Source organism: Diaporthe citri, assembly GCF_014595645.1.
Source record: "Diaporthe citri strain NFHF-8-4 chromosome Unknown scaffold_1, whole genome shotgun sequence".
NCBI classification, from domain to species: Eukaryota; Fungi; Ascomycota; class Sordariomycetes; order Diaporthales; family Diaporthaceae; genus Diaporthe; species Diaporthe citri.
This window is the reverse complement of record NW_025064846.1, coordinates 5,595,536-5,615,546: the sequence shown is the minus strand read 5'-3', so window position 1 is coordinate 5,615,546 and position 20,011 is coordinate 5,595,536. Positions and strand designations below refer to the sequence as shown.

General features: G+C 55.6%; 5 protein-coding genes across 5 annotated transcripts; 3 read left to right on the top strand and 2 right to left on the bottom strand.

Moving 5' to 3' along the window:
• Nucleotides 1-106: 106 nt before the first annotated feature.
• On the top strand, nucleotides 107-2,428 carry INS49_001509 (uncharacterized protein; the record flags this gene model as incomplete). Its single annotated transcript, XM_043162336.1, has 1 exon — nucleotides 107-2,428. One exon carries the CDS (start codon nucleotides 107-109, stop codon nucleotides 2,426-2,428), a length of 2,322 nt encoding a protein of 773 aa, XP_043030842.1.
• A 294-nt stretch (nucleotides 2,429-2,722) lies between these two features.
• On the bottom strand, nucleotides 2,723-7,084 carry INS49_001508 (uncharacterized protein; the record flags this gene model as incomplete). The annotated part of the gene is made up of 6 exons (XM_043162335.1): nucleotides 2,723-2,821; nucleotides 2,996-3,499; nucleotides 3,560-3,701; nucleotides 5,036-5,238; nucleotides 5,302-6,185; nucleotides 6,289-7,084. The coding sequence occupies 6 exons, from the start codon at nucleotides 7,082-7,084 to the stop codon at nucleotides 2,723-2,725; spliced, it is 2,628 nt and encodes an 875-aa protein (XP_043030841.1).
• Nucleotides 7,085-11,185: 4,101 nt separating this feature from the next.
• INS49_001507 (uncharacterized protein) lies at nucleotides 11,186-11,818 on the bottom strand (the record flags this gene model as incomplete). Its single annotated transcript, XM_043162334.1, has 1 exon — nucleotides 11,186-11,818. The coding sequence occupies one exon, from the start codon at nucleotides 11,816-11,818 to the stop codon at nucleotides 11,186-11,188; it is 633 nt and encodes a 210-aa protein (XP_043030840.1).
• Nucleotides 11,819-14,702: 2,884 nt separating this feature from the next.
• On the top strand, nucleotides 14,703-15,909 carry INS49_001506 (uncharacterized protein; the record flags this gene model as incomplete). Its single annotated transcript, XM_043162333.1, has 4 exons — nucleotides 14,703-14,873; nucleotides 14,974-15,357; nucleotides 15,419-15,496; nucleotides 15,568-15,909. The coding sequence occupies 4 exons, from the start codon at nucleotides 14,703-14,705 to the stop codon at nucleotides 15,907-15,909; spliced, it is 975 nt and encodes a 324-aa protein (XP_043030839.1).
• A 1,531-nt stretch (nucleotides 15,910-17,440) lies between these two features.
• Nucleotides 17,441-19,477, top strand: INS49_001505 (uncharacterized protein; the record flags this gene model as incomplete). Its single annotated transcript, XM_043162332.1, has 5 exons — nucleotides 17,441-17,490; nucleotides 17,546-17,560; nucleotides 17,740-17,956; nucleotides 18,040-19,066; nucleotides 19,311-19,477. The coding sequence occupies 5 exons, from the start codon at nucleotides 17,441-17,443 to the stop codon at nucleotides 19,475-19,477; spliced, it is 1,476 nt and encodes a 491-aa protein (XP_043030838.1).
• Between the last annotated feature and the right edge of the window lie 534 nt (nucleotides 19,478-20,011).

Genomic DNA, 20,011 nt, shown 5'->3' with positions numbered 1-20,011 from the left:
AGAAGCTTGTCGCAACGACATGTCAACCCATATGAGCTTTTTAATCTTCTAAGTCTTTCCTTTGCACTATTGCTGGCGACAGCCACGCGCCACACATACGCCCACCATGCCTCTCCTTCAACCTTTGACCCGACCGAAGTCGCCGAACAGCTCTCTGCTGTCCGCGAAGAGCTACGATCCCGATGCTTCCTCCATCCGCAGCGATCAGGAGAGCGACTCCGAGGATGACGAGCGCCAGGCTAGAGCTAGGAACAGCCGCGAACTACGCGCCCACGATCGAATAGTGCTCCTGGAGGAGGAGGAGATGGACCAGCTGGTCATCGAGGCACGCCGACGCCAGGAGCGCCAGCGCGAACGCAGCGGGTCCGGCCAGCGCAGGGGCTCAAACCTATCGTTGCCGCTACCAATGCGCCTATTCTCCAAGACGAGGAGCGAGAAGAGCCGATCCAGCAGCCCGGCCGACCGAGCAGTCATCGAAGAAGAGTCCATTGAGGACCTGAGGGGCGAGGCGAGGAGACAACGCCGTCAGAGGAGGAGGCAGAAGAAAGAGAGACTCCTTGAGAAGGCACAAGACGGCGAGGATGGCGAGCTGATGCACGAGATGGAGGAAGGTCACATGAAAGAGACCAGCTCGACAGGTAGCAGCGACCGCGAGGACAGCGATGAGCTCGACCGACGGGGGCTTCTTCACCTGGCGGACGCGAAGTCACAAAGGACGAGGCATCGTCGCCGGTGGACAGTGGTATACTCGGTGATCGCAGTCGCTTTTGCAGCTCTATCAATCGTTGCGTGGAGGCTGTCCATCAAGGCACCACCAGTAATCAAACAGCAGGCCCTCGTTAGCAACGGCACCGCCCTGTTCGCACCGACCACAATCATCATCAGCTTGGACGGTTTCAGAGCAGATTTCCTCCAACGGAACCTCACGCCCAGGCTCAACGCTTTCGTCCAGGAAGGTGTTTCACCACTTTACATGAATCCATCCTTCCCAAGTGTTACCTTCCCGAACCACTTCACCCTGGCTTCGGGGCTCTACCCTGAGGCGCACGGCGTGGTCGGCAACAGCTTCTGGGATCCCAATCTCAAGGAGGAGTTCTTCTACACCAACACCGATGTTTCGATGCAGCCGAGATGGTGGAACGGCGAACCTTTCTGGGTCACAGCTGAGAAGCAGGGCGTCCGCAGCGCTATCCATATGTGGCCTGGCAGCGAGGCACACCTCGGTGACGTCGAACCCGCGTTCATTGATAAATATAACGGCAAGGAGAAATTGCCCAACAAGGTCAATCGGATTTTCGAGTTCCTTGATCGGCCAGGAATGGAGGCCCCAGACGTGGACCCCGCCGACATGCGTCCGCAGCTTATTGCTGCATATGTCCCTGACGTCGATGGCGACGGCCATAGGTTCGGGCCTAACAGCACAGAGATTCGCTCCACTATCCAGAGCGCGGACACGATGATGGATGGCATTTTCCTCGGTCTTGAGGCAAGAAACCTGACCAATATCGTCAATGTTATTGTCGTGTCCGATCACGGCATGGCCACCACGGACGTCTCGCGGATGATTCAGATGGACGACCTTGTTGACCTCAGCAAGGTTGACCACATTGATGGCTGGCCACTTGTTGGTCTACGACCGAAGAGCTCGGTCGACGTGGAAGAAATGCACGATGCTCTGGCCGAAAAGGCCAAGACGAACCCGAATTTTGATGTCTACCTGCGAGACGTCAACATGCCAGAACGGTATCATTTCTCCCAAAACGAGCGCATCGCGCCGCTTTGGATTGTTCCCAAGACCGGCTGGGCGATCGTGACGAAGGACGAGTTCAACATAGAGGAGGCGAAAGCAAACAACCTCGACTACAACCCCAAAGGCCTGCACGGGTACGATCACGAGCACCCCCTGATGCGGGCAATCTTCATTGCACGAGGCCCTGCTTTCCCCCATACGCCTGGCAGCAAGCTTGAGCCCTTCCAGAACATCGAGGTGTACAACATTCTTTGCGATTCCCTGGGCCTCGAGCCCTCGCCTAACAATGGCACTCTGCGCCTGCCCCTCAAACCAGTTGGCGTGCATGACGATGTCCCAGCCATCGAAATCCCATCAGATCCCGTCACTAGCTACACCGTCGCGCCAACGACAACTCAGTCGCCACCAGCCTCTTCACTGTCATCGTCAAAGGCGCTAGGCGTCGATCCGGTTGTCACCGGCGAGGTGTCTGCTCCGGTCGGAGTCGACGTCCCCGAAGGATCCACCGATGACCAAGATAAGGACGCCGCCGGCTCTGTCGGCGACTCGGCCAAAGACTTCTGGGGCTGGGCTACCGATGAGTTCGGCAAGGCTTGGAAATGGACAACCGGAAAGGCCGGGGAGGCCTGGGAGAAGATAAAAGGGGCAGGTGGAGATGAAGAGAACAAGAGCTCCTGAGATTTTCTGTGCCTATAGTTTACTCTTATTTGCATTCCTTTCTCTTCTTTCGTCTTCTCCCTTTTGCGCGGCTCATTGAACGGTCTTGTGTTGGGATAGGTTTCACATATGCCCAAGGGCTGGTGCAAGGCGTCTACAGGGTTTTTGGGAGCGTGGGCTTTTCGCAGATATCTTGGTATTCCTCATTCACTTTAGGAGGCGTTGGCTTACGGGCTGGAGTAATTTTTTGAATTAACCAGATTCATTATATACCGTGGTTGTGTATACTGTGGAGCGTGATTTCTCCGCTGGGTCTTAGATGTCACCAAGATCGATAAACATATACTCCCAGAAAGAGCACCACACAAAGGTAACGCCAGCAAAGATTGAGAAGACGATGTAGAGTATCGCGATCTGGACAAGCAGCAAAATCAGTACTTATGGGTGTTCAACGCCAGCAGCAGGGGAGAGTTGAAGGCAACGCCAAGTGTGTAAGAAGGGGAAACAACAGCAATAAATGGAATGGGATATTGCGAACAGAAATCCCCTCCTCTGCCCCGAAAAAAATGAGAGGAAAGAAGGCCGTACCTTGCAGGCGTCGTCGTATTCCCGGCCGTCATAAAGCGGCGTGAGAATACACATCGTCAAGCCCATGACGAAGGCGATCAGGGAGTACGACAGCAGCATCATAGGCGCCTGCCATGTAAACACCATATTCCACCGCACCTCGGCCCAGACAGGCGGCGTCGCGGGGGTGACAGTGTTCTGCCCTCCCGCGGGCCCAGTGGTGGTGCCCTGCGCCGCAGCCTGAGGCTGGACGGCGGGGTCGGGAGGAGGAGGGGCCGTGGAGATGAGCAGGTCACCCGGCGCGCCGCCTTTGATCCTCACGACCATGTTCAGCCGCCTCCTGAGGTCCGGGTGCTGCGTGGTGTCCCTGGAGGCGGCGTACAGGAAGTGCTCGGAGGACGACAGGAGGACCGCGCAGAAGGACATGATGAGTGAGGCATACCACGACGCCGGGCCGAGCCAGTGGATGGTGTCTGGGATCGGCCACGAGAAGGAGCCTATCACCGCCGCCGCGAGCAGGCTTGCCTAGATTACAGCATCATCAGGGGATGGAGTCTGAATACACAGGGGTTTGAGGTTACATACCGAGAGCTGGACAAACCTGTATTCGTCTAGCTTCCGGGTCTGCCACTGGTGCAGGCGCTGGTATATCAAGTCGGCCGGGTCTTTGTCTTCGACGCTTTTGGCCAATCGGACGATGGGGAGGAGCGTGTTCTGTCGGTAGAATCTATAATATGGTAAGGTGATCACATTTGAGATGCCCAATACCGCTGTCCTCGTGAGTATCCAAGCTCTGTCCTGTTTGAAGAGGGGAAACCGTCTTGATTAGCTCAGGGCCAGAAGCCGAATATGAGGGAGGATCGCACATACAGATCTCGTTGCCTTTCGAGCAACGGCCGGCGCTGTCATTGCGTTCGAGGGGCTCTGATTGAAGAGACCTCTAAAATCTCATTGGTAACACAACGTTGTGGTTTGTTAATGCATGTCACTGAGCAGTCGGAGGCACATACCAGGTGCACAGCAGGAGATTCTGGACGGCCTGCGCGGTGACGCAACATGAATCCCAATATCATCACACTAGGCCCAGATGTAGGCGATCGGTTGGAAGCTCGAAGACATGCCAAACCCCGAACACCTACATTGGAGCGGGTGACAAGAGCAGGGGGAACCTGCAGTAGCCGCCTCCTCGCTGCAATACAGTGGAACACCCTCAGTTCTCCCTCCGCTGAAGCAATGAAGTGACAATAAACAAGACAAGAGCATCGTGAGGAGGCCCCAAGTTCTCGGCTTGGATCTTTTCTTCGGCGTGTATTGTGCAACCCGCGAAGATAAGGACGGAGAGGCAATCAATGGTCGTAGACTTCGTAGATTTCATACGCAAAATAAACCTCTGTACGTGAACGCCCAGTTGAGAGAAAAGCAAGTCCAGCTCTTTCTCCACCCTCCCTCATCGCTGACAAGACTTCCTCAACTTTTTCTTGAACATCAAATGATCAGATGACCGAAGTAAGTGGTGGTGATGCGCGTGGAGACTGCTCCGCAGGCATCATGCAAAGGAATCAAACAAGCTATATAGCAGAAATCAAATGCCGTCGTCTCTTCATCATAATCTCATCTCATTCCCGTGCCAGCATCCAATTCGTCTCTTCCGCCATCATTTTCCATGTCGTCGTAACGCTATGCCGCGCGCTTTGCAACAAAATCAACAAGCGTGTACTGTTGACCCACCAGGTAGATGAATATAGTCCTTCTGTAGTTGAGACAATCTGCAAAGGGAAATACCGACGTCAGGGTATCCAGGCTGAAGGGATCAAAAGGCACAAGGACGGCAAAATAGAACAGGGCCGTCAGTGGCCCGCCGCTCTCTATGTAATGATATGCAAATATTTCAGGTCTGATGTGATGGAGTGATCGTGTCCAAAAGGGTGCAGGATTATATTTCCAAGATATGCCGGTCGACAGAGCGACAGTTTCGTGCTTCCAGGCATCTGGTAGATCATAAGGTTGCAGGTAAATATCTCGTGGAGGCGAGTGTGTTTACTTGTCGTCGCATGCTAATACCTCCGTGGGCGGCCAGTGTCGTACACGACCTCTCGCTCGACGACCCTCTCCCGCTCATCATCCCACCTGGGACGGTGGCGGTGATGACGGCGGTCGCGCTCCCAATCGTCGCGGACTTCGCGCTCATACTGGATCTCTCGAATACGGTCCTTTCTCCGGGCTCGTATGCGGTCCGATATCTCGACCAGTTCAAGGACGTCCTCCTAAAAGAACACTCAACGTCAGCCGTCTGACTCGATTTTCTGTACGGGAAGAGTTTGACTTACATATTTCAGATATTGCATCACGTAGAAGAATTGCTCGGTCTCCTCATAGTCATAACCGAGCTCATCAATGGCTTCTCTGACAACAAGATCCTTGGTGACCTCGGTCCACATGTCCCTACTCTTCGGCATGGGTGCAGGCGGCGGGGGTGTAGGCCGCAGGCTGATACGCCTATCAGTAACTTTCTCGACCTCTACGTCTCGTTCGCGTTCGCGTTCCTTGTCATAGATCTGAACGCTCAATCGATCACGCTCCCTGTCACCGCGAGGAGGAGCATACGCCTCACGGTCGGAGATGACCGTCGTGGACGAAGAAGTAGGGGGCGACAAGGGCACCAGTGCACTTTCACTGGCTCGCTCAGGGATGAACTTTGACCGGCGAGCACCATTGTACCGCTGCCAGGTCAGCTCAGCAGCACCACCACCAACGCCATCCATGCGCACTCTTTCGGTGCCAGGTGGAACATCGACAACCACCCAGTCTTTGGTGGCTCCGCCCCAGGCCTCGCCCATGCGACCGCGTGAATCAATCCTGCCCCTGATCATGTCGGCCTCATCATCATAGCCCGGCGCAGCGGAATGTGAGCGAGGCCGAGCCGACGAGCTCCGGTGCTCATGCTCAATGTCGACCTTCAGTTTGTCACGTCCACTGGAGATCATGATATCGTCTTCGTGGTAGTATGAGTGATCGCGGGCTGGAGGAGGGTCGTACGAGACCCTGGGCCGTTCCCGGGACACCGACCGTGCTCGTGAGCGTGATTGAGACCGCGTTTTGGTGATGTCAATCTCGGTCTCATTGCGACCGTGGTAGATGTCGATGTCTGTTTCTCGCTTTTCAACTCGGCGGGGTGGCGGTGGAGGAGACGGCGGTCGTGCCACAACCAAGCCTAAATCCTATCGTGTCAGTAGCAGGTCCCTTCAATTCCGCGGCACGGAATATTATCAATCGGAGCAATTAGAATGTGGAATGGCACAAGGCTAGAAACTTACCGTGATCAATGTCTCGATAATGGGTAATGACTTCTCTCTCGATAGTTGGGCCCCTGATGACTTGCGGCTCAGGCGGAGGAGGCGAGGGGCTTGGACTCGGCGTGGGAGCCCGCTCACGTTCCCGCTCGATAATCCTGAGCCTACTCCTCTCGATCTCAGGTGGCGGGAGGGGCCTCGGAGATGGCGACCTTTCCCTCTCAATAACTCGCGTGCGGGTGCGTTCCATGACCGGAGGCGGGCTGGGTGAACGGTCAGGCCGCTCGATGATCCGTGTGCCGAGACGCACTCGGTCCATGGCCGGCCCCCGGCTCGGGCTCCGTACCCGCTCCCGGGAGTGATCGACAACCCGCGTGCGGATCTCTTCCCTTTCACGGATCTCTGGCGGCGGGGGCGGCGGCGGTGGGGGTCCAGGGCTGACGCTCCTCGCCCTTGTCTTGGTGACAATGCGCTCTCTCACGACGGGTGAAGGAGACCTTGGCCGCGGCCTAGCTCGCTCAACCGTCTCGACGTCACGCTGGCGCAGGACCAAGGGCCCTGCCTCAGGTGGTCGACGGGACTCATCGCGCATGAAATGGGGCACCCTAGACTCGCGTTCTACCTCTTCCCGGACGGCAACCTGAACATCGCTGCGCCGGGCCATGGGAGGAGGAGGGGTGCGCGACCGTCTCTCCTCCCTGCGCTCGTAGTAGACCTCTTCGTCGCGGGGAGGAGGCGGTCTCCGCATGGGAGGGCCTCTTGGCGGTTCATCATCGTAGTAGACGTCACGCTCCTCGTAGCGGCGGAAGGTCTCAGGCATGGTGGCTGCTGTCTGGGTCGAAGGTCGGGTGCTTGATTGCAAACGGGAGATCGACACAGGCTGGACGGGTTCGGATGGAGGGCTGAGATTTGGAGACCGTCACTGGAAACAGGTTAGTGCCCTGTCGCTCTATAGTCGAGGCAATTGTTGGTCCGGGAACCTGCCTACCTTGCGAGGCTGCTCTATGCGGCAGATAGAGGTATGACCTAGGTCAGACAGGGCCAGATGCCAGACCAGGGCAGGCTCAGGTAGGGCAGGTCACCGGGAGGTCTCGTCTCCCGTCCCTGGGAGGTGGTTTATTGCTTAGGAGAGGGGGAGGAGGAGTAGGAGGAGGAGGCGAAGGGGTAGAAGAGGTGAGGAGTAAAGACAAGTGGGTGTGAGCTGACCAGCGCAGGAGGTAGGGTATATGGCACAAGACACTAGAGAGCGGTCGTCCCGCCTGAATTACCGGTCTCCCGCGTGGCCTGGGTGCGATCCTGGTTGATCTTGTTCGGGTAGCTGGCCGGGTTGTGCTGGTCAGGTCTGGCGTCGAGGAGGCTGGCCCAAAGGTGGGGGGTGGGGTCGGTTGCGATGTGCAGGGCAGTTCGGTGTCGATGTGGATTGCTTGCTAGAGTTTCCCCGCCGAGAATGGGCGAGTTAGCAGCGGTGATGTATGACGGTATGCAGCGGGCCAGACCACCTGGGCAGGGTAGTCTAATAATGCCTGATCCTCCGTGTCTGCTTGTTCAATCAATTGCCAGCACCAGGGAGATGGGCGGAATACCGCATACACTGAGCCCCCAGGCAGGCTGGAATGGTGAGCTGGCCAACAGGCTTGGAACGATGATGGGCACAAAGTAAAAATAAGTGTAGCAGAAGAGGAACAAGGGATCCAGGTATAAGGATGGGAGGGATGAGGACGGGGACAGACGGGGGATGGGATGGCATGGGATGGCATGGGTTTGGCAGGCTGGCAGGCCTGTGTCTGTGTCTTGTGCCTGTGTGACTGTGCCACCTGTGTACCCCCAGCGTTGGTCTCGATGGGCTTGCCAATCCGGGATGTTGTGGCTGGCGTCCTGTCAGACAGGCAACCTAGTGATGGTGGTTACCACAGTACGGTATATCGATGGCCAGCCTAGCCGAGCCTCGGTCTTGCTGATCTGATTGATCTGATCTGACAAGGGCATGCATGGTCTGGCCCTGGCCGGTCTTGTCCGATGGATGTATTCTGTCTGCTTGATTCTGGTTGATTCTGGCCGGAACGAAGCACGGTCAACCAGACAGCGGAAGCTGGATTTATTTGCTTCTCAATAGATGCCGTGTATGTATGGAAGTGGGCGGGCCGAGGGGAGAGATCCATCAGGCTGGGAGAGATGGTGGGAGAGCAGGCACACGGTAACCAGGCTCCCCACTTCGTTTTCCCTGCTTCGGCAGCTTAACAGCATGAACACCTAGGCAAAGACGGTGATGATTGTCCAGTCCGATACAGCATGCCGCTACCAAACTTTGCCTGGTTCTTGCTCTTTCCTGCTCGAGTCTGTCCTTTTGTCAGGCAGTCACTAGACTGGGCAGTGGGCATACGGTGCGAACCCAACGTCGTCATCTTACAGCTGTACCGCGACTGCCCCATGCACACACACACACACCAGACACATGCTGCCGCTGCAGGCTCCTCGTTGCTACAACCAGGCAGCCCGTCCATTCAGCCGTCAAGCTGCAAGCCCAATCCCACCTGGTTCGCCCGTCCCGAACGAGGCCGGCAGTCTAGTCTCGTCTCATGCAGAACGCACAGAGAAAAGTCCTGGAGCTTCTGCCCCTCGGGAAGCGGGAAGGCCAAACCTTGGAACCCCCCGGCTTGGCTGGCTGCCATACAACGCTGGAAGCTGCTATAATGGCCAGGGTTTGCTTGCCTCGTGTCATCAACACGCGAACGGCAGCAACCGGGGGCGACAATCTGACAGGTTTGTCGAGTCGTGCCCGGACAAAGGTTTGGTGTGGGTGGGTGGGTGCGCCGATGGGTGGCCCTGGGCTGAACACTTGATCGCAGGCTGAGGGGGGATGGTGTGCAAGCATTTGACAGGTGATCCTGCCCGTGCTTGATGCAGCTGGATCTGACACGGCTGGTCTGTCTTGTGTGTTGTTGTTGTATAGCGAGTCCTCGAGCTCCCAAAAAAGTTGCGCTCGCTGTGAGAGTGTGTTTCAGGTCGGATGTGCCTCGTCCATGCATCGAAACGCCGTGTCCCGGGATGGATTCACGGTCGAGTCGACGGCAGGATCTTGGAATAGGTCTTGTCTTTGGGGACCGGGCCCGATATTCAGGCCTGTCCGCCCCATCGAGTGGCGCATTCTGCTCTATTTAGAGCTGACAGCCCACATTTCACCAACTGCTGTGGACAACGGCTGCATGCGGCTCTGGGTCCATCTCCAGAAATGCAACAACCAGGTGGGCTGGCAGGTGGCAGACCAGACCCCAGCCTGAGGGACAGCAGACTTTGGCACTGTACCGTGGTTGCAGCTTCTAGGCCTGCGAGATGTTGCACTGCTCGTGGTGAACCTCCAGAGTCCGCAGAGTGGGGCCTCGCTCTGGTAGGGTTCAACCTCACTCAGCCCCGCGCTGCTCCTTGCTGTCGGACTCGAGGACAGAGGCAGTGTCAGACCAACGATGCCCAACACAAACCTTATCAGCGAGGTGAGCGCAACGGAGCTTCCTGGCCGGCTCCTGGCCTCATTCTCACTGATGTGCCGTCAAAAATTTTCACCCAGACCGGCTCGAAGAACACATCACCTCTCTCAAGTTTGCAACGCATTGGCGAGCCGATCCCATCGCGGGGCTGTATGTGACGTAATCGTGCAGTAGAAGATTCCATCGCCGCTGTGGCTGGGACACCTCGCGGGCGGCAGCGTCTCACTCCCGATTCACGCATCTCGCAAAATCAGGGCTCAACTGCCACAATGCGACCTTGATTCCGGATTACGGGAACCCTTCGGCTCAATAGCGCCTAGGGAGCTATAATAGGTCCCGGCTTTTAAGGCAATCGTCACCGACCCGGAGCCGCAAGCTCGCATGCGAGTCCTGAGGGAAACCTGCCTGGCAGAGTCTCGTCGCTGCACTTCAAGTGGATTGTTGGCATGGTTCAAATCAAGATGCCGTCAGCACCACTGAGAGCAAGACTCCCTGCATACGAAGTGCTCGACTACTTCCCTTGTTTATATCGGCCAACACAAATGTTGCATTAAGCGCTGGCCTCATGTGGCAGTCCCGGGGCAATTGTTGGCAGCCATGTCTGCCCAGGTGTCTACCCTTGTTACGGTGAACTGACGGGGCCGAACATGAGCCACTTCCAAAGCTTCCCCCCAAGATAAGACCCGCCAACTCCCGCGCTCACCCAAGCAGATGTCACAAGTTGAGCCCATGATCCTTTTTTTCTCTCAGAAACCTCGCTTGCCTACAGATCTCAATTTGACGATTAGAAGTCTCCACAAAGGCCGATTGCACACGCACCTCCTATTTGACCAGGCGGCCACCGACCGGAACTGTTGGAGTTGCGCAGGGGACACTTGTCTAGCGACACTGTTAATTCGTGCACCAACAGCTGTCGACATGGAGCCGTCTAGAATTCGAATTACGACTTTCATCACTTTCTAGACGCGTACACCTATCCCTTTAACTCGCTTTAGTGCTGTAGTGCTTCAATTCAAGCACTACACGCCTGTTAGCTCGCACGTGTAACGAGAACAGTGCTTAAGTAGTCGTTGGTAAAAGTAAAAAGAAAGAAGAAAATCAGTCAGTTGCTTAATGTCAGGCCCGGATCTCCGTACTCAGAAGTCGGCCCTCCTGTTTCAAATTAAGAAAGCACAAGTACTACTTTTAACTCCATATCCAAGCACTGGCAGACGTATTACTATAATTTCTGTTGAGGTTACTAAGAAAATGGCTGCAATGACGGGTTTGCTTTGGCTTTTGCTACATTCATCTTAGTCCTCTTGTTTAGTGCCTCGTGGCCATTTTACCATCACTCCCCGAGCTCATCACCAGTTGCTGCGATGTGATAAGATATCCAGACCCAGCAAGCTTGATATCGCGGTTCATGACCGGCAGCGCCGCGAACCCTCAATCCGCCGCTATGGCCTCAGCAATGGTCTCGACATAAACCCGGACGCGCGCGCTGTGCTGAAGCACCCGGACCGCTTTGCCACCTGTGCTGCCCCCGAGGCCGCGCCAACGACAGATGGCAGGAAGTCGCCGACAACGTCTGCCACGGGGACAACGTCCACTTGGCCATCGATCGCGGCGAAGTCAGGGCGCCTGCCGAGAGCAAGTGTGATTCGGAGCAGCTCCTGTAGAACATCCTGGGCGACGGCCGACGATGACGACGAGTCTGTGGTGGAGGAGGGGAGAGAAGCAGGCCGATGGAGGTACAGCTGCAGACCAAGACCCGCGGGCGTCGCGGACGCCGCGAGGTTCCGCAGCAATCGTTCCGCGGCCCACTTGTTGAAGACATAGCCATCGGTCCCGTCCGTCGCTGGTTGCACCTGTGTCGAGACATCGCTGTCCCCGCCGCCGTCGTACACACGCACAGCCCCAGAGGAGAGCTGATGCATCGTCAGCGGTCGCACGCCACCACCACCACCACCACCATTGGCGAGACCGAGCCGGGCCAGTTCCTTCACGGCCTCCGAATTGATCTGACGAAGACTCTCGTATCCGTCCCAGAAGGTGCGGTCTGCCACGCAGTTGACGATGATGTGTGCCATTAACGCGAAAGAGGCGTGCTTCTCGGGTGAGAGGCCGAGGGTTGGCTGGGACAGGTCCGCGGTGACGATTGTGACCTTTGAGCTGCGGTCTGCCGGCGACAGGAGGGGTGGGCTGGGTGCAACTGATGAACTTGTCCGTGGTCGTCTCGGGCGGCCCCAAGTAGCCTGCGGCAAAACCAGGCCCACCCACCACGACCTCTCCCGGCGCGCCTAGCGGAACAGGGTCGAGCTGCTCATCGACAATGATCACCTCTTAGTCTGGCAGGATAAAGCCTGCCGGCACGTGGCCCTCGAGACTAGGGAGGGTCACGGTAGTCGACCTCGCGCTCGATGATGGAGAGCGAGGCCTCCGTCGGGCCGTCGTTGTTGTAGAGCTTCAACCAAAGGTTCCCAATACTAGAGTCGCAATACTCAGATTAGGACACCATTTGCTATAAAGAGAACAAGCCCATGTGCTAGGGTGCCACGCCTCCAGCCCATGGCGCAACATGATTCGGATCGTGCACTACTAAGTCTGCCCATGATGCTTCACCTTCTATTTCCTCAATTTCTATGTCTGCGGTATTGTAATTGGGCATTGGCCCCATGAAGCCTAGGAGAGTTAGTCAGCAGGCGCGTTCGTCCGAGGACAGGTGTATAGTGTTATAAAGCCAGAAACTCAATCCTACCTTGAAAGTCCAGCGGAGCGGGTGAAGGGCCCGATATTCTGCTCTCCAGCGCAAATGGATCAGTCTCTCGAAGAACGTATCTTAAAGCCTCGGCAGCTCTTCTAGCTTCAGTAGAATTGGCGCTCAAGCGCAGCCAAATATCAAGCGATGTCTGGAGGAGCTTCCGGGTGCGTAACGCAACTTCTGCATCTTCTATACTGTATCGCTGCTGTGGGTGTGGATGCTGCTCTTGATTTTGGGTACGGGTCTGAAGATAGAGACAAAGGACACTTGTAGCCAGAAGAAATTCCTGAGTCACGGCTGTAGAGACCCGCCAACGGATCTGATGTAGCCGGCCGTCTGGACGAGTTTCTTCGTCAATGAGATGCTGGAATTCCAGAATTTTCATGGCAGCAGTCAGACACGTCGATCGCGAATTGGCGTATTGCTGCCGTTGACTGAATGACGGGACCAGAAATTTCTTATGTAGGACCACCTTCAGCCTCTGGATACACATGTTAACCCATATCCTTTGAACTAGGACCAGTGGTGTCGCAGTAAGTGAGGATGAGAGGCCCTCCCACTTCATACTGGAAGGTAATGAATCCATGGCCTCATTTACTCGCTGGTCGAGGTGCAGAACCTCACTGTAAGGATACGTCCGCGGTTCCGTAGTCAGATCTGAAATCTGGATACCGACAGACAGAATTCGAAGTTTTGCAAGGGTATACAGGATAGGTGTCACCTCTGTTTGCGGGCGCGAGGGTGGCAATTCTGCCGTTGATTCATCAAAGTCTGAATCGGCGAGGTTCCGCGGCTCTGTTGTGTTTGCCTGACTGGCCAGCCTGGGCATTCCTAATTGGGTCGAAATACTGAAGTCAATCCGGACGACCATTGACCATACCCGGCGTCGCATCTCACCTGCAAAGGGTGTGATGTTTTGGGGGGAATGGACAGGGTCGCGATGGTAGGGCCTGATTCGCGCATGCGAATTGTGCCATAGTCAGAGGGAGAGGGCGAGACTTGACGCTGATCGTGGGCGTCGCGTGGTTGTGGCCTGGCCTGGCTCGGGGTGGTTGGGCATTCAACCTCGACCTGGACATCATCGTCGGCATCGACACCGGCTCCAGCATGGGCCCTTCTGTCGCCTGGCGTATCCAAAGCAGTCTCATACTGCGGGACTGGCTCATCTGGAGTTGAGGCAGGCTGCTGCTGACGCTGCATGAGACCCAAAACGAGGCTCTCGAGGTGATCAATGCGATCCTGCACATGTGCACGAGGACGACCCAGAGTGGTGCGCGTGGGATAGTTGCACAAGGATGACAGTCCTCGACTGGAGCAATTGCTGCAGGGAACTTGTCTATCACGTCGCACTCTATGCGAGGATTGCAAGATGATCGGTTAGCCGGGAATAGTACATACTGTAGCGACGAGTACAGTCGGCCTGGGTCTGAGTATGGGCATGGGGACGTTGACGTGAAAAACGACTTGTCCTCCGAGCCCACCAACTTGCCCAACTGCCCCGTCACCGAACCTGGGCGACCGACCCCGAAGTTTACCGACCCACAACTCGACCCGACGAGGAGGAGAACGGTGCTTACTTGCGCTTCCGACACGCGTTGCAGCTCAGTTGGAGCTTCTCTCTGCCAGTTGCGTCCCGGCGGTCTTGCGGCGATCGCTCATCTAGAGTCCTGCCACCGTGCATATCCAGGCCTGGAGTAGCCATTTCCAGTCTCGATGGTTGTGAAGCCAGGTGAAACTTGCAAGGACAAGATTCCTCGTGAGTTTTGATGCTGGTTCGGACGTCCGCGGTCGACGCAAGTCAGCTCCGCCGTCCAACGGGCCGGCACACGTGGTTGACGGCGCCTTCGGACGTTAAAGCGCCGAACCTCCGCGCAACCTCTTTATGTCTTTCCAAATTTTACCTATTGCCATGTCTACGGCCCAGCAGCCCGAGCCCGAGCCTCAAATGATACTTTGCTTATCGGGCCGGATACTCGCCAGCAAATGGGTGGCTTAGAGACGGAGACAACCCCCCAGACTGAATTGTCACCGGACGAACATGGCGACGCGCAGTGAGCCTGTCGCCGGCTCACGTCCGGGGCTGAGGGTCAGCAGTTTGTGAACATGGAGTGTTGTCCGTTTGGATTCATAGGCAAACAAACAGCGGTACTGATTTCTCGCTCGAACACAACCCAATCTTCTCATCTCGCCATCTTTCTTGTCCTGTGTTCACCATGTCACGTACAACTTCAGACGGCACGATGAGTGACGATATGGCAGCCCAGAAGAGCGCGGTGCTGGACCCAGGCGCTGCCAGGCCTCACGCCGAAAAGCAGCACATCATCAAGTGGGACGGCTCCGATGATCCAGAAAATCCTCGCAATTGGAAAGCGACTACAAAAATGGTACACGTCTGTCTCGCCAGCGCTTTCACTCTCTACGCGTGAGGCCTACTCCACTCACTGGATATGCACATCTTGCGAAGACTCTTTACTCACTGTCTAGATTAGGGACCTGGCTTCCGTAATGTTTGCTCCAGGTGCTGATGCCCTCTGTGCCGAATTTGGCATTGGCAACGGCACCATCGCCGCCCTGACCGTCACCATTTACATCCTCGGCTCTGCCCTAGGCCCCTTGTTCATCAGCCCCTTGTCCGAGATCTACGGACGGCTGATAGTCTACCACGTGGGAAATAGTGTATACCTCGGCTTCACCATTGGATGTGCGCTGAGCACCAACACAGCCATGGTCATGGTGTTTCGTTTTATGTGCGGTGTTGCTGCTGCATCTCCGATGTCTGTTGGCGGGGGTACCATCGCAGACCTCCACAGACAGGAGGAACGCGGAAAGGCCATGGCGTTGTTCGGACTCGGCCCACTTCTCGGACCAGTATGGTTTTCTCTCCTGGCCCTCGCCGCTTTCACAGAATCTTGTGCTAACTTGGACCAAGTGCATCGGTCCTGTGGTTGGAGGACTTGTGACTGAGTATGTTGGATGGCGTTGGACATTCCGGATAATACTCATCTTTGTGAGCCAGCCCAAGGCCCCTCCTCTGCGTCTTTTCTTGTAGGGTCTTTGAGCTGACAAGTTGCTCCTCAGGCCGGCGTCGTCTCCGCAGTTGCCCTGGTTCTCAATGCGCGAAACGTACGAGCCCGTTCTTCTCGAGCGCAAAGCGACTCGTTCCTGAAGTCGTGCAAGTCGACTGGAGACAACAACCTTTACTCTCGCACAACTGCACTTGACCCAGACGATACTCCTAATAGGGTCCTTCTACGCACATTCATCCGCCCGACCAAGATGCTCGTCTTCTCGCCGATTGTTCTCATGATGTCGCTCTACTCGGCCTTCATGTTTGGACTGATCTATCTTCTCTTCACCACCTTCCCCGCCGTGTTTGAGCAAACCTACGGCTTCAGCGCCGGCATCGCAGGCCTCGTATAGCTCGGCCTTGGACTGGGCATGATTGTCGGCATCGTTCTCTTTTGGTAAGCTGAGCGACAAGCTGGTCGGATCATCACGAGGCGGACTCACTGGCCGGCCAGAGCTACGCCTGATCCTGATGATCTGGGCGACTCCGGTCATGCCAGCCGGCTTCTTTTGGTATGGCTGGAGCGCCTATGCCCAAACGCACTGGATCGTGCCTATCCTGGGCACCTTCTTCATCGGTGCTGGCGCGTTCCTCCTCATGATGCCTGCGCAGATCTACCTCGTGGACGCATTCGGGACCAATGCGGCTGCTTCGGCTCTGGCTGCGAACACAGTGCTGCGCAGTCTAGCGGGTACTTTCTTGCCCTTTGCCGGTGCTCCTCTGTATGCGAGGCTAGGCCTAGGCTGGGGGACTAGCTTGTTGGCGTTCCTGGCATTGGCATTTTTGCCCGTGCCTGTCTTCTTCTACAAGTTCGGTGAGCGCCTGAGAAAACGCTTCCCGGTAGACTATTGAGTTGCATGTTCTACTGGGCCCTGCCGACTTTCGGACATACAGGCATGTCCTTTTGTGATTGGTACGTTAGATGGTGGCTTTATTAGACCCCGGAGTGAATTGAGAGGAGAACAGCGTACTTGGAGCTTTTTTTCAGCATTGCATTACGATCATCGGTACAAGGCAACTACGCGGAAAGTGGTCACGGCTCATCGGGTTATGGGTCCGGCCATGTTGGGAAAGATTATTGCGTGGCTTGCGCTGCATGATTGTGTCACAGATCCGGAGATGTTTGACTTCGGAACTAAATGGAGAGCAACGCTGCAGGAATTACTGGACCAGGGGAAACCCTACGAACACCCTCTGTTGCTGCAGCCCGGTCGGTTGGAGAGTGTCCTCGACGGCGTGGAGATAATCAAGGCCAAGAAAATCTCTGGGAGGAAACCGGTCTATACAATGTTTGCACCGTGAGATGAATTGGAGAATGGATGATACAGCAAAGTGACTCACTTGTGATATCCACTATGGAACGAAGTGGGCAGAGAGAATGGTCAGAAATCGAAGGATTTGTCCACTTGTGAATTGTCATCTTGGCTGTGCCATCGGTTGGCACAGGAAGGTCCACAATGGCCTAGGCAAGCGCATCGTCTCCGCAGCTGTTCCCCACGGTCTCCTTCGGCGAGGTGCACTGCCGGCCCCCAGAGCCGGAGAGGTATTCTCGTGGTTTTGGAGAACCGACCACTTGGTCAGACCGGACAAAACAGCCAAGCGGATCTAGGCTTAAGGCCGTGAGGGGGTAAAGTCAGATAAGTTGGGGCGTTTGACAATCGTCACACTCACCAATTCGTCGACACCAGCTGAATTTCTACTGGACGTGATAATTGCCTGGCTCGCCTCTGTCTATCGAGAGCGAACAACGCAAAAGACTTCCGCGTGATATTTTCCAATTTGTGACTTACTGCGACGGTTCTGAACAATCGCCGAGGCCACGAACAAGAACTAGTACAAGTGTCTCAGGATCAGCGACCCCTCACCTGAAGCACTGGGAACAACATGGGCTCTCTTCTGGACGACGGTAGAAGTTTCGACTTCATCGTTTGTGGGTGAGTCATTGTATGGGCTTGGTTCAACGGAAGTAGGGCACTGACATGCAATCAGCGGAGGCACTACCGGGTGTGTAGTTGCAGGAAGGCTAGCAGAGGACCCCAGCGTCCGAGTGCTCGTGCTCGAGGCTGGAAAAGACAATGAGAACTTGGAGAATACGCACATGGCTGGAGCGTGGGTGTCCCAGACCTGGTCTACATCCCTCGATTGCTTTGTCGAACGTGCATGCTGATATTTCCACCATGCAGATGGACCAACAACCTCGACGGGCCAGAGGATTGGAATATTATATCAGAGAAGGGTTCTGGTATCAATAACCGGCAAGTGAAGCTTAGCAGAGGCAAATTCCTCGGCGGGTCTTCCGGATTAAATGGTACTCTCTGCATTAAAGGCTCCAAGCAGGACTACAATGACTGGGGCCTCGAAGGATGGAGCGGCGACGAGTTCTTCAGATATATGGAAAAGGTCAGTGATTCTTCCAAAGGAACTCTATATAGACGACGCTCATTCTGAAACTGAAACTTCTACTGACATTGGCGCTTTCGAAGGCCGAGACATTCCACAACAAGCCTTGGTTCAAAACTCACAGCAAGTCTCACGGCTACCAAGGACCGCTCCACACCGAGCCCCATGACCTAGCACCCATCTCAAATCTCGTGCTCGAGTCCATGGTCTCCAAAGGGCTCCCACTCGATGATGACATGTTCTCACACGGAGAGAATCCCCATGGCTGTGGACACGCCCCTCGAACAGTACATTTGGGGACCCGCACCACAGGAGCCGACTTCATTACCAAGACTCACCGCAAGGACAACGTCGTCATACTCACAGAGACATACGTCGACAAGGTCCTTTTCCAAGACGTGAAGGGTGAACACGTAGCCACGGGCGTGCGGGCGGTGGGCGCAGACGGCGTGCCCTTCGACCTGACGGCGACCAAGGAGGTCATCATCAGCGGCGGGGCATACTGCAGTCCTAACATCCTGCAGAGGTCTGGCATCGGAGCCAAGGACCAGCTCGCTGCTCTGAACATCCCAAGTATCGTCGACCTGCCAGGAGTGGGCAAAAACCTCATGGACCATCTCATCGTCTTCATATTCTACGAGGTGTCCAAGCCGGGCCTGACCAATGACCACCTGGCGTACCACGACGATGCCCTCGCCAAGTCGTACAAGCTCTGGAAGGAGAGCAAGGCCGGCTTCCTGTCGAGCTTCCCGTTTGGCTCTTTCGGGTTCGCCCGGCTGGATGACAGGCTGGCTGACTCCCAATTGTGGAACTCTGCCCCCAGGACCGCTGGCCGTGACCCTATGGGGCTCACGCCAAAGCAGCCGAATATCGAGTTCTTCCACACAGAGTGCTACGGTGGGCCGAAGCAATTCGATCAGTTTCCTGTCGACCACAAGCATGCGTTCGCCATGATCGCGGAACTTTTTTCGCCACGGTCCCGGGGCACGGTGGAACTGCAGAGCGCAAATCCCCTGGACGGGCCAAAGGTGGATTGTGGATATCTTCAGGATCCGTTGGACCTTGAGGTCCTTGCAGAGGCTTGTCGATTCGGAAATGAGATCATAGTTGGTGGGAAAGGGACCAAGGATGTTATTAAAGGATCATGGCCGCCTGACCTGACACACCACACTTACACCAGCAGGGAGGAGTGGATCCCTTATGTGAAGGAACACGCTACCACATGTAAGACCCTACCCTTTCCCACTCCCATCTACGGTCATACCACATGTGGCTTGGGTGTAACGTCTGTGTCATTTAGGTTACCACGCAGCGGGAACATGTGCGATGGGCAAACGCGACGATGCGAACGCAGTAGTGGATGAGAAGCTCAGGGTCAAGGGCGTGACAAACTTGCGAGTCGCGGACGTCAGTATAATGCCCACATTGCACGGAGGGCATACCCAGATGCCGGCCTACGGAATCGGTGAGAAGGCTGCGGACCTCATCAAGGAGGAATGGAGGCTGAAGAGCGATGGTTAGACAGAGAGCTCTTGTGGGCGACGTGAATTCTGTGGATTGATGGAAAATTGCAATGTACCTGACTGGTTCCAAACATGGTTCTTTTTTTGACGTATGGATCTATCGCTGGCTCGTATTCATTGCCTCGCTTTGTATCTATAGGTGTCTACTCAAGTACTTGATCGCCGTTCTTACAAGAATGGCCTGGTTCTGCTATTTTCGGATGCCGCTGCTGTACTTGCGTGACGTTTGACCAACGGCCTGAAAACAGTTTCGGCCATAGGTAGTGCTCTATGACGGTCTCACTTAGACTCGACAAGGTAAACAGATGTTACTGGCTTCAAACCGACGAAATGCAATCATGGCCTATTGTTGTTGATGGGATGTCATTACTCACCATAAGCTCAGACTGCGCCAATCACTGAAAGATTGGTGTCATGGCTCACGGGCGTTGTTTATTAAAGGTGTTCCGTCTGGTTGCTTGTCCACCGGCAGGCCTTTTATCTTATCAACACCACACAGCACAACACATACAAACGACAGAACAGACCGCAA